The 11,809-nt window shown below is 40.1% G+C and overlaps 2 protein-coding genes across 2 annotated transcripts; one reads left to right on the top strand and one right to left on the bottom strand.

Moving 5' to 3' along the window:
* The first annotated feature begins 1,460 nt into the window (after positions 1–1,460).
* On the top strand, positions 1,461–2,325 carry LOC141588594 (uncharacterized). The gene is made up of 4 exons (XM_074410028.1): positions 1,461–1,534; positions 1,642–1,799; positions 1,910–2,029; positions 2,134–2,325. Exons 1-4 carry the CDS (start codon positions 1,528–1,530, stop codon positions 2,323–2,325), a joined length of 477 nt encoding a protein of 158 aa, XP_074266129.1. The 5' UTR covers positions 1,461–1,527.
* An 8,489-nt stretch (positions 2,326–10,814) lies between these two features.
* Positions 10,815–11,255, bottom strand: LOC141588588 (uncharacterized). The gene has a single exon (XM_074410024.1). The coding sequence runs from the start codon at positions 11,253–11,255 to the stop codon at positions 10,815–10,817; it is 441 nt and encodes a 146-aa protein (XP_074266125.1).
* Positions 11,256–11,809: the final 554 nt, after the last annotated feature.

The following is an 11,809-nucleotide window of genomic DNA, read 5'->3' as shown; positions in this document are numbered from 1 at the left end:
AAAAATGGTAAGAACGTGGAATCGATACTCGGTTAATGGGTTTAATTTTCAAACATTCAACCACGGTAAAGGTAAGGCTAGGTGCAATTGGGGGGTTACTATTTCTTCTCTTGATGACAACGAATACTATGGTATAGTTGAAGATATCTTTGAAATTAGTTATAGTGGACGTGACCGAGCTTATAAAACTGTCTTATTCAAGGTTGACTGGAAGGATAATTACGTGGTTTGGAATGAGAGTACATGAACAATACAAGCTTGTAGAAGTGAATCGTACTAGAACATACTCTAAGTATGATCCATTTATACTTGCACATCAAGCTCATCAAGTGTATTTTGCTACTTATCCAAGCACAACAAATGATAGAAATCAAAATGCGTGGTGTGCAATCTTTAAGACAAAGGCACGGTCACAAGTTGATACAACTTTTTTCCAAGAAGAAAACGTTTCAAATGAAACGCTTTTGTCTCCACCCGATGAAATCAACTATGAACATGAGAATAATGATGGTGAAGACATGGAAGAGGAAGAATTTTATGATGTGGAAGAGAGACTAGGGGGGAGGATGAGGCGGAGGAGGAGGAGGAGGATAGAAGGGAAGAAGAGGAGGAGAGGAGGGGGGAAGATGAGGTGAGGAGGAGAAGGGAGGAGGAGAAAAGGAGGAAGGACGAGGGGTTTGGAGATGAAGATGATTATGATGATGATGATGACGATGATGACGATGAGGAAGAGGATGAGGATGAGGACGAGGGGTTTGAAGATGAAGATGATTAAATTGGTATAATTTTGTATTCCTCAAGAGTAAATAATTAAAATTTAGAAGTTCGTATAATTTTCATTTATCATTATTTGTGTTAATTTTTATTTGTATTACTCGATGATGGGGAGCGGTCGAGGTAGGAAGCGTGGAGGCGGCTCGGGAGGAGGACAATCTGCGTCCGGAGCGGGAGGAGGAGTTTGTGCAGGAGGATCCGATGCAGACAGACGGTGACGGTGAGGAGAGTGACGCTACCGACGAGACACCACGGGTGCCGATACGGTACACTTCGGATCATAAGATGATCCTTGAGCCGGCGGGATTGTGGTAAGTTTTATTCTTTATTAGTCTACTATTTTGTTTTTTTTTTTATTTTGTTTTTTTTAAATAATAATTGTTTGTAATTTTACATGTTCAAAATAAATGCAGGTTTATGGACGATTGCGTGGTACGAGGTGTCACGAAAAGCACGAAGACTAATTTCGTGGGTCCAATTCCTACATCGTGGACACAAGCTTCTCCTGCACAAAGAGATGCGTGGTTCAATAACTTTCGGGTATATATTTTCCGTATTTCTTTGTTTTAATAACCAAGGTTATACTTTTATAAATACTAATATGAAATTTTGTCGCTTTTTTTTTTGTAGCAAGCATATGCTTGGTCACCGTCTCAAGAACGGAATGTCCGTATCGTGTACGAGGAAGTCGGTACTCGACGATATCGGGACGTGATTTGGAAGGTAGTTAGGCGCCCAAAGGAACCAGAGCACATGAAAGGTATTTAATTAACTTGTTTTGTTATTTGTATTAATTAGTATATACTCTCTTATATTATGAATAATATCAGTAACTTATTAGTTATGATTTCATATGTGTAATTGCAGGTGACAAGTATGAAGGCTTAATAAAGCATACCAAAACTCCCGCCTTTCAGAAGAAGTCTAAGCAAGCATCCCTCAACAAAAGAGGAGGAAAGGAAGACGCCGTGAACGAGCCTACTCATTACGCGGGTTCACGATCGTTCTGGAATCGTATGTTGGGGGTAAGTTTGTCTATTATTTGACACTTTTTTTTTGTTTTCAATGCAACATGTTTATTTTATGTTAGTTTTTTTGTTGATTTTCTAACATGTATGTTTTTTTTTTCATTCAGAGAGGAAAGAAGAAGTCACAGCCGATTGCGACGGTACCAGAACTGTTTCTGGACACGCATTCCAGGGTTGACCACAAAGGGGTTAGAACTTGGACTAAGCCAAAAGACAAGCAATTATATGTAAGTTTCCGTAACACTTAATTTTTGTTAATTTACTCTCTTTTAAAATGTCGTATATAAGGTGGTTACCATATTAACTTACAACCATTTGTTTAATATTGTAGGAAGCATTTGAACAAGAAAAAGCCGCCAATCCAGAAACTCCGGATAATGACATATGGTATAAGTTGGTGGATGGCTTCAAGAAAGGGCACGTGTATGGTACCGGAAGTTCAACACCGGCTTTCTATGAGAAAACGCGTAGGAGATCGACTTCAACAATTCCCGAAAGAACACGTATCAACCGGAATTATTAGTCAACTTCAAGGTCAAATAAGAGAGCGTGATGAACGTGATGCCAAACGTGATGAAGAATTGCGCCAAATGAAGGAAAGAATGGCAATGTTTGAGACTTGGTGGAAAGGTTGTAACCCCGGACCTGGACCCAACTACGATCCAAATGATCCGCATGGTCCACATGGGGGGAGTGGAGCCGGTGTTGGCTTCCAAGTAGGATGATTGGGAGGTTAGCTTAGCTTGTAAGACTTGAACATTTAGACTTGAACATTTAGATTAGCTTAGCTTGTAAAACTTTCATTTTCAATATATGAAATGAAGTTTGAGAAATTGGGAGGTGTTGGGTTGAAATGTATGGTGTTGTGTGTGTTGAAATGGGATGTATGGTGTTGTGGAACATCGGTTTGTATGCAGGTTGTAAATTTTTGGCTAGCAATGAAAACGAAAAAAACCACCAAAACATACAGTGGTTTTGGCGACTGATTAGTCATTTTGGCGACTGAACGTCAGTCGCCAATTTGGCGACTGATTAAAGGTAGTCGCTAATTTGGCGACTGAATTGCAGTCGCTAAATCCCAATTCAGTCGCCAAATTTGGTCAGCCAAATCGCTCGTCACCCAAAAAGGCGATCGAGTTGGCATTTGGCGATCTATTCATCGCCAAATTGGCGACTACCTTTAATCGATCGCCAATTTGGCGACTACCCAATCAGTCGCCATTTTTGGTATTTGGCGACTGATTTGGCAGTCGCCAAATTTGGCGACCGACTTTAGTCGCCAAAGCTAGAAAAGGCGACTAAGGTCCGCGACTGACGTTTGGCGACTGATTTCAGTCGCCAAATTGATTTTGGCGACTGATTTCAGTCGCCAAAATCAGTCGCCTGTTTTAATTCTTTTTGTAGTGATAAACCAAGAGGTTGATCTCGTTGTGGTGGCATCAGCACTGGTGGTTTAGCCAATATCTCCTTGATTCGGTCGAATGCCTTTTGACAATCATCATCCCACATGGTGTGGTCTGTTTTCTTGAGTTTCTTGAAGATAGGCTCACAAATCATCGTAAGTTTCGATATGAATCGATTTATATTGTACTTTTCCCAGGAATCCTCTGACTTCTTTTTCTGTTTGAGGTTGTGGCATTTCGATCAGAGCTTTGATTTTGGAAGGATCTATTTCTATACCTCGTTGGCTAACAACGTATCCCAGGAGTTTGCCAGATGTTACCCCGAATGTGCATTTCTGAGGATTGAGCCTCATATTGTACTTTCGTAGCCTTGCGAAGAACTTGCGAAGGTTCGCAATATGTCCCTCTCTTTCCTTGGATTTGACAATCATGTCATCTACCTATACCTCAACTTCTTTGTGCATCATGTCATGTAGGAGTGTAGTTGCGGTGCGTTGATATGTAGCTCCGGCGTTGATCAATCCAAATGGCATTACTGTGTAACAATAGGTTCCCCATTGGGTGACAAAGGCGGTCTTATGCATATCTTCCATGGCCATCTTGATTTGATTATATCCCGCATATCCATCCATGAAGGATAGTAATGCGTGGTCTACATTATTGTCCACCAATATGTCGATGTGAGGTAGAGGGAAGTCATCTTTTAGACTTGCTTTGTTTAAGTCCATAAAGTCAACACAAACACGGATTCTCCCATCCTTTTTGGGTACGGGTACTATGTTAGCTACCCAGTCAGAATACTCGGAAACTTTGATGAATCCGGCTTTGAATTGTTTGTCGACTTCTTCCTTAATCTTTAGAGCCCATTCTGTTCTCATTCGTCGAAGCTTCATTTCTGAGTTTGAAACCTGGCTTAATCGGAATCCTATGTTCGGCGATATCCCTGTCGATCCCTGGCATGTCTTTGTAGGACCAAGCGAAAACGTCTTTGAATTCATTTAGGAGGTTTATGAAATCGGCCCTTTCGGTAGAGCTCAAGGTAGTCCCTATCCTAAGTTCTTGGGGTTCTAGTTCGGTTCCTACATTGATGGGTTCGGTGTCTTCTATTACTGGTCCCCCTTCCCCTTCCTGTAGTATTTCTTTGGCTACGTAGGGAGGTATTTCGATCGAGTCTGGGTCTTGGTCATCCTCAGTATCATCGTAAACAGAATTGCACTCAAGATAACACAAAGAGTAAGCAGAACCTAATTTATTCATATTAAAATTTGAGTAAAGTTGAAACAAATAAGCCAACTGATCCATAGTCAGTGGCGGCAAAGGGACAGTGGTTGGGGCATTTCCCGAACTACTGTGACTACTCGAGGCTAAGCTAGGAGAAACAAAGGGAGTGGGGATGACAACAGGAGTAGACTCTCTAATGACTTCTCTAGACTCCGACTCTGACTCCGACTCCGACTCGAACTCATCGTCTTCTGGTTCTCCTTTGAACATCTCTCCTTCTCCAGTGGTGAGCTTGAAGAGTCTTCCTTGATTGTTGGTCCATTTGATTGATTTTCTCCATCCTTTCTGCTGATTTGTCCTTGTTTCTGCAGTCCCAAGCGTGGCAATGATCTCATCTATGATGCTTTCGGCGCTCTTGATTAAGGGAAGATCCTGGAGATAGACGTCTTCCTCGCTATCTGCCCATATCCCATTGATTACCTCCTTTCTTGGGGAGATAAGGTGTGAGCAATCTAAGATAGATTCGTCACTTGTAATCACTAGAACTCCAAGAGGATTCTGAGTGTTGTTGGGTTTACCTCCCGGTGGTATTGGTAGTCGACCATCTTCAATCATGTCTTGAAGCACGTTTTTCAACTTGTAGCATTTTTCTGTGTCGTGTCCCTTGCCCCTATGGTATTCACAGTACGAGTTCTCGTCCCAGAATTTGGATTTTCTTTCGGGTTCGGGAGTAGGTCCAATGGGTTGGAGTTTACCTTGCTTCATTAACCTTTTTAGAGCGTTGGAGTAAGTGTCCCCAAGATTTGTGAATTTCCTTGGTGGGGTACTTTTCTTGGATGGCTCGAGAAGGTTAACTTCGTCGGTCTTGCTAGTAGAGCCGTATGAACGACTTGTGGACCCTTGATATCCTCGACCTACTGTTTTGGACAAGAGTCCTTTACGGATGTCATCTTCAATCCTTGTCCCTAGTACGGTTAAGTCCTTAAAAGTTTTGATGTTTTGGTATCTCAAATGATTGGCATAGATGGGTTTGAGATTATCCACAAACTTTTCCATAAGGGTAGCCTCATCCGGGCGTTCAACTAGTTGGGTGCTAGTCTTCCTCCACCTACTTAGGAAGTCGGTGAATCCTTCTTTGCTATTTTGGGTAAGAACCTCTAGAGTACGCATGTTGACTTGGATCTCGGCATTATCCGCATATTGTTTAGAGAACTCGATTGCGGCGTCTTCCCAAGTAGCGACCTTCTTGTGATCTAAGGAGTAGAACCATTGCTTTGGGATAGTGTCAAGAGATGAATGAAAGATCCTTAAGAACATCTCGGGTTTGATGCCTTTGATAGACATGTGATCCTTGAAGGCACGGATGTGGTTCAAAGGGTTCTCGTGTCCCTTGAACTAAGGGATATCCTTCATATTGAAGTTAGTTGGCAATTTGGAATTGACGGCCTCATACTTGCGATTGTTCTCCCTATAAATGTCATCCCCCTTAAGGTACATCAATTGCTCCTCTAAGTATTGGAGTCTTTTCTCAGCTACAGTCATCCCCATGAGAGGATTTTCATCCTTGGATTCGTTATCAGAGTCACGTAGTACTTCACTTTCATGAGGGGGCAACCTTCCCTCTACGGCATAGATACGGCCTTCAATGAGTTCAAGGCGGTCATAGACTTGGTCTTGGGTGACTTGCATTTGGGCTAGCGCGGCTAGGATTCGATCATTACCATCTTGAAGTTGGTGGAGGTTTGTTTCATCACTTGATCCGGGCATCTTGCAAACTGGATAAGAGATCGGTGACGAATCAAAACACGATCGACCATTCTAACATACTTGCTAAAAGAAGAAATGTTTTGACTCATGAAGTGGGTGTGTGCCACTTGTGTTGAGTGATCTTGGAAGAGAGACAAGGTTTTCGAAAATGTGTGTCCTAGTCAACTATAGTGTAGTTGTAGGAGTGGACTCGAAGTGAGGCTTTGAAATGGGCTTGTGGCCCGAATTCTGACACGACAAACGGACAGAGTTTTGACCGGATTTTGCGCTAATTGAAAGCCTATTTCGAAATTTTGTTTGAAAATGGGTTTTGATTTTTGAAAACTCGTCATGGTTTTGTTTAGAAGTGGTGATCACGTAGGGTACACACATTTATACAAGCATTATAACGGGATGCTGAGTGCATTTAAAAGGGTTTTGGTTTAAAGGGTGGGTTGGCATACCGAACCATCAAACCCGAAGTCTGTGGAGAGGCTCGTACCAAACAAGAGTAAGGCCGATTCCTAGTCCATTTCCTCAAGTAGTGAAGGCCCTTGATACAACAAGAGTAAGCATCATGGTATGGATGACGTCAATCGCTATCCATCCTTAGGCCCAAATAAGAATTACGACCGTTTAGACGGGACGATTGGTCGAATGGGTTGGGTTGGGAGTAGGAAGGCCGAATAAAACGGTCTAGGAAGACCGAGTTATGAAAACCGACAATTGTCTTGTACAAACTATTCCCTAACCTTGTTCAAGTTTCACCCTTGCTACACATAAGTGTATTATCCCCAGTGGAGTCGCCAAACTGTGGACAGCGGGGGCCCACGGGGGCGCTTGGGAGGAAAAGAGAAACAAGCGTTTGCATTTTTGTATGGAGTCGCTACCAATTTTTATGGGAAATTGGAACCGTTCGAATACCTCGTGTCATGTCAAGACACAAAGTAGAGACATGAACACTAAGCAATCGTTACCCTTAGCATTCTATGTCTAGAATGACTCTCGTGGATGCCAATGAACACGGGTGTTCACAGATATCTGGAGTAAGGGGTGAGGGTACGTATTAGGAAGCTCTTTTGATCGAACACCTAATCCCGCCCGCCTCGATAGCGGCCTCTACTAATGATTAGGGAAGTTATTCATACTTGATATATCGTCGGCTATATGCATGCAATGCAACATCCAAGTTTTAATCCTAACATGTGAGAATTAATACTAAGTCGGTGAACAATTAGTTAGCAAACAATTGGGTCGAAGTAGGATTTAATGTTGATTACATGTGAAAACATACAAACAATAAAAGAAATACAATAATTATGAACTACAACAATGAAAATTACATTTATTACAACGGAATAGGCGATTTATGTCAAAAATACCTTTAAAACGGATAATTTGAGAAAAAGAATAAAAGAAAGAATTACGAACAGATCAGTAGGTGATACTACGAATAATAGTTAATTAATACTTATGCTAATTAAACTAGGTCAAGGCAGAAACGGAGTTCAAGGACAGAATTCAGCCAGGAACAGGCACAGCAGAGCTGCGTCCCTTGAAATAGGCGCAGCAGACGCTGCGTCTGTTCCTTGGCTCAGTTCTGGCTGTGAAGCCGGAATTGCAAGTTGTTGAAATTCGTTGGTGAATTTAACGATGGATTAATTTATTTACTCGGATGAAAGTGATTAGTAGGTTATTTAACATATGAATGGGTCATGAAAACAGCAAAACATGGATGAGACGGAATTAAACGAATTAACATAAGATGGATTAATTACAGGAGTGAAAAATATTAACAAACTAAACAAATTAAATCAATTAAGTAAGTTAGATACGATGGATTAATGACGAATATATGATGAATGCGACAAAAGACAGATGAAAACTATATCAAAGACGAATTCCAGAAACCCAATATTGATGAATTGAATCTCTACAACCCGGAATTGAATTTAATGACGAAAACCCGCAAATATTGGATTATTTGGGATTTAAGTCGGATTTGTGATGATTTAAAACATATTAATGATGAATAATAAATATACATGTGAATTATATGCTATCATGGTGAAGAATGAACAAACAAACGAAACAAATAAAAGAACTTGACGAATAACAGAGGACGAACGAAGAAGAAAGGAAGCAGGAACTGCGGCAGCCTCACGAAGAGGCGCGGCGAGAATCGCGCTCCTTCAAGAGGCGCGGCGATTCTTTGCGTCCTTTCTCGACGGTTATCTACTGGAAATCCGTAAAAAGAGGTTTTAAAGCATGGTTTTAGAAATCGGTTTTAATGGTATTTTCGACATAAACCTTACAATTGATGATGATACAATAAATAAATACAATAAATAAAAGAGAGATTATACACCCTCAGACTTACATGTTGACGAAACGAGAAGGACTAAGATATCGATTAGTGATTCTCGACGCGAATGCAAAGAAAGTGCCCTCGTAAGAGGAAAACGATTAGATTAATTAAGTTGATTGATGTGTAGTTGGTCAAATTGGTCGGTCATGCAAACGGGGAGGTTGGTACTCAGAAGGATCCGAGCTTACGTGGTCGAATGTTCAAGCACGTAGACGCCAAAAAGTAAGAACAAAGTCTAGAATGCAAAGGGAGAAGAGAAGGGCGGACACTCGCGTGAGAAATATGAGGAGCGAAGGCTCCTATTTATACTAATCACGTGGAGGAATTAGGGTTTCGGAGACTCTTTGGAAGTGAATCTCGGAAAGATATGAAAAGGATACGAGACATACGCATAAAAGGGCCTGGGAAGAGGTGCAGCAGCCACTGCGTCTCTTGGAAGAGGCGCAGCACCTGCTGCGTCTATTCCCAAGGGGTTTCCTCCTGCAGAAGAAAGATTTCCGTGTTTGAGTTATGGTAGGACGGAAATAATTCGGTTTTCCTTAATATCTTATGTGAATATTACGGGAAATTGTTCACCAAAAGATAAAATTTATGAAATATGGAATAGAAATATCCGGAACATTCCAGAACATTCTGACTCGGGATTTAACGGTTATCAGAAAATGGAGACGGTTTTAGGCCCGGACTCCGAATGTACTCTAATTACTGTCAAAACGACCGTATCGGGACGTAGATGACAACTAAGAGGTAGATATTAGTATTTGAGCAATCACTTGACGATAATCTTAGGAACTGTCACAAATCGTTCCGCGTACCAAACATGCGGCCCAATCATCACCGGGTGGTTTGCGAGAGGTGCAGAAATGAGGTATCTACAAAAACATATCCTTTTATTGATTTATTCAAGCCAGGTACAAACTTCAATCTGTCAAACGCTATATGACCAAGTCTAGCATGTACTAATTGTGCTTGCTTATTACAAGAGGATATAGAAGTACTATAAGAAACACCATTACAATTCTTAGTAAACAAATTCTTTACAGCAGGAATCACTTTTTGAACAGCCTTATTTACTAGTTCTTTAATGTCAAAATTCTAAAACCTGTAGAGATCACCAACTCTCTTCCCAGTGGCAACTACAATTTTACTGGAAATGTCCTGAAAAACACAATGATGTGGATAAAAAATTGCAGTAATATTAGCAGAATCAATTAGCTTTGGGACTGACAGTAAATTTTGTTTAAAACCAGGAACATAAAACACTTTAGTAAGAACAATTGTATCAGTTAACTGCACTTTCCCCATTTTCGTAACCTTCTTGAAAGAACCGTCAGGCAATCCTACTAAAACAGGCTTAGGAAGAACAAACAAATCATGAAGCAAATGCACATTAAAAGTCATATGATCTGATGCACCAGTATCAATGATCCAATCATGAAAATGCAACAATGAATTAACAGAAAAAACTTGTGAGAAATTAGAGTGCATACCTGCAAAATTAGAAGAAGAAATATGAGATTTATCATCTGCAAATATCTTCATAACCTGATCCACAACTGAAGTGACAAGACCATCAATCATGGCAGAATCAAACCCCATTGAACCATTCTGTAAATCACTCTGCTGATCAGAATCATCAAGAGGAGAATCCATGTCCACAACATCAACATTGTTAGCAGTCTGCTTTGACCCATTTCTTTGAGAATTTCCTTTGTTCCCATAACCACCACGACTTTTAGTCTTAGCATTCCTCTCTATGGGAAAACCCCTGACATTGAAACACTTAGCAGGCCTGTAACCTGTCTTCCCACAGTGTGGACATTTATGCACCAAAAAACACTCACTGAGATCATGTCCTTTGATAGCACACCGAGTACAAAATTTAGGTGTAATAGATGACTGCCCAAAAGATTGAAAAGAATCCAATTTTGCCTTCTGAAACACAGATTGCTACTCTCCTTGAACTGCAGCCGCATAAGCATTAATCTCAATCAAGGCTTCAATTCCATCAGTAACTTGTTTCTGCCTCTCAATCTTTTGTAAAAGCCCCAAGACTTTATTCATTGTTGGTAATGGATCCATTGACAGTATTTGAGTTCTGACTGTATCATAACTCTTATTTAAACCCATAAGAAATTGGATCAGTTTACCATTGTTCTCTCTTGTAATGATTTTCTTGATCAAAGTACAAGTACATAGATCAATCTTGCCACAATTACACGCAGGAATAGGATCAACACTATCAAGTATTTCCCATAGCATCTTCATCTTACTTTAATACTCAAGAAGTGACAGATTGTCTTGAATCACAGCATTCAAGTCTTTCTTCAGCTGATAGATCTCTATGGCATTAGCAGAACCATGTCTTTCTAACAACTCTGCCCACAGCTCTTCTGCAGACTTAACATATTTGAGATTCTCACGGACAAGCTTGTCAAGGGAATTCAAAATCCATTTGGTGACCATAAAATCACAACGAAACCATTGTTTGAACTTTTTATCAGTGATAGGTGGCTTGACACATGTACCATCCAAGAATCCATCCTTATTCTTGGATGCAAGTGACATAAAAACCTCCTGCTTCCACCCCAGAAAGTCATGACCTTCAAACAGAAAAGAGGAAAGAACAACAGTGGGTTGATCTGAAGTTTTCAGAAACAGTGGATCTTCAAAGTAATCGTAAGTAGGAGGATTGGAAGGAGTACTCTCAGGCATTGTTGTTTTATTTTAAAAGAAATGAACAAAAAATGATGATGATGATGTATGATAGTGATGAAGATAAACAGAAGAAATGATTTTGCGGAAGCGAAAAATTTGATGAAGTTCTTGATCTTGCTGTCAAGAAACAGATGAATTTACCAGGATCAGATTATTCTCCTGATACTATATGAAGAAACATAACTTTGTTATTGATTGAATGTAGAGTTTTTTGTCAAACACAACCTTTAAAAATAACTTTTTGCGAAACACTACCTTTAAAAAAATTATTTGTAAAACACAACCTTTAAAAACCAAAAAGTTGTAAAACACTACTTTTTTGCCGGAGTTTGACCAAATTAATAAAATCCGGTGATGACTACTCATTAATTACTCTATTAGTTCACTAAAAAAAACAATTACTCTTCTCACACGTGTGAATTGTGATAAACCCCTCCCTCTACTCTATTTTATTTTCTCCTTATTTCTTAATTATAGATATGAAAATATCTCAAATAACCCCAAATTTTTACCAGTTGAATACTCCAATTCGTAAACAATCTCTATTCCTT

This window comes from Silene latifolia, chromosome 1, assembly GCF_048544455.1.
Source record: "Silene latifolia isolate original U9 population chromosome 1, ASM4854445v1, whole genome shotgun sequence".
NCBI classification, from domain to species: Eukaryota; Viridiplantae; Streptophyta; class Magnoliopsida; order Caryophyllales; family Caryophyllaceae; genus Silene; species Silene latifolia.
This window is presented reverse-complemented; position numbering and strand designations above follow the sequence as displayed.

Coding starts and splice junctions, on each gene's coding strand:
- LOC141588588 (XM_074410024.1), bottom strand. CDS start 11,255: ATGCCTGAGAGTACTCCTTCCAATCCTCCTACTTACGATTACTTTGAA.
- LOC141588594 (XM_074410028.1), top strand. Junction 1,800..1,909: donor TCTGGAATCGTATGTTGGGG/GTAAGTTTGTCT, acceptor TTTTTCATTCAG/AGAGGAAAGAAGAAGTCACA. Junction 2,030..2,133: donor CAAAAGACAAGCAATTATAT/GTAAGTTTCCGT, acceptor TTAATATTGTAG/GAAGCATTTGAACAAGAAAA.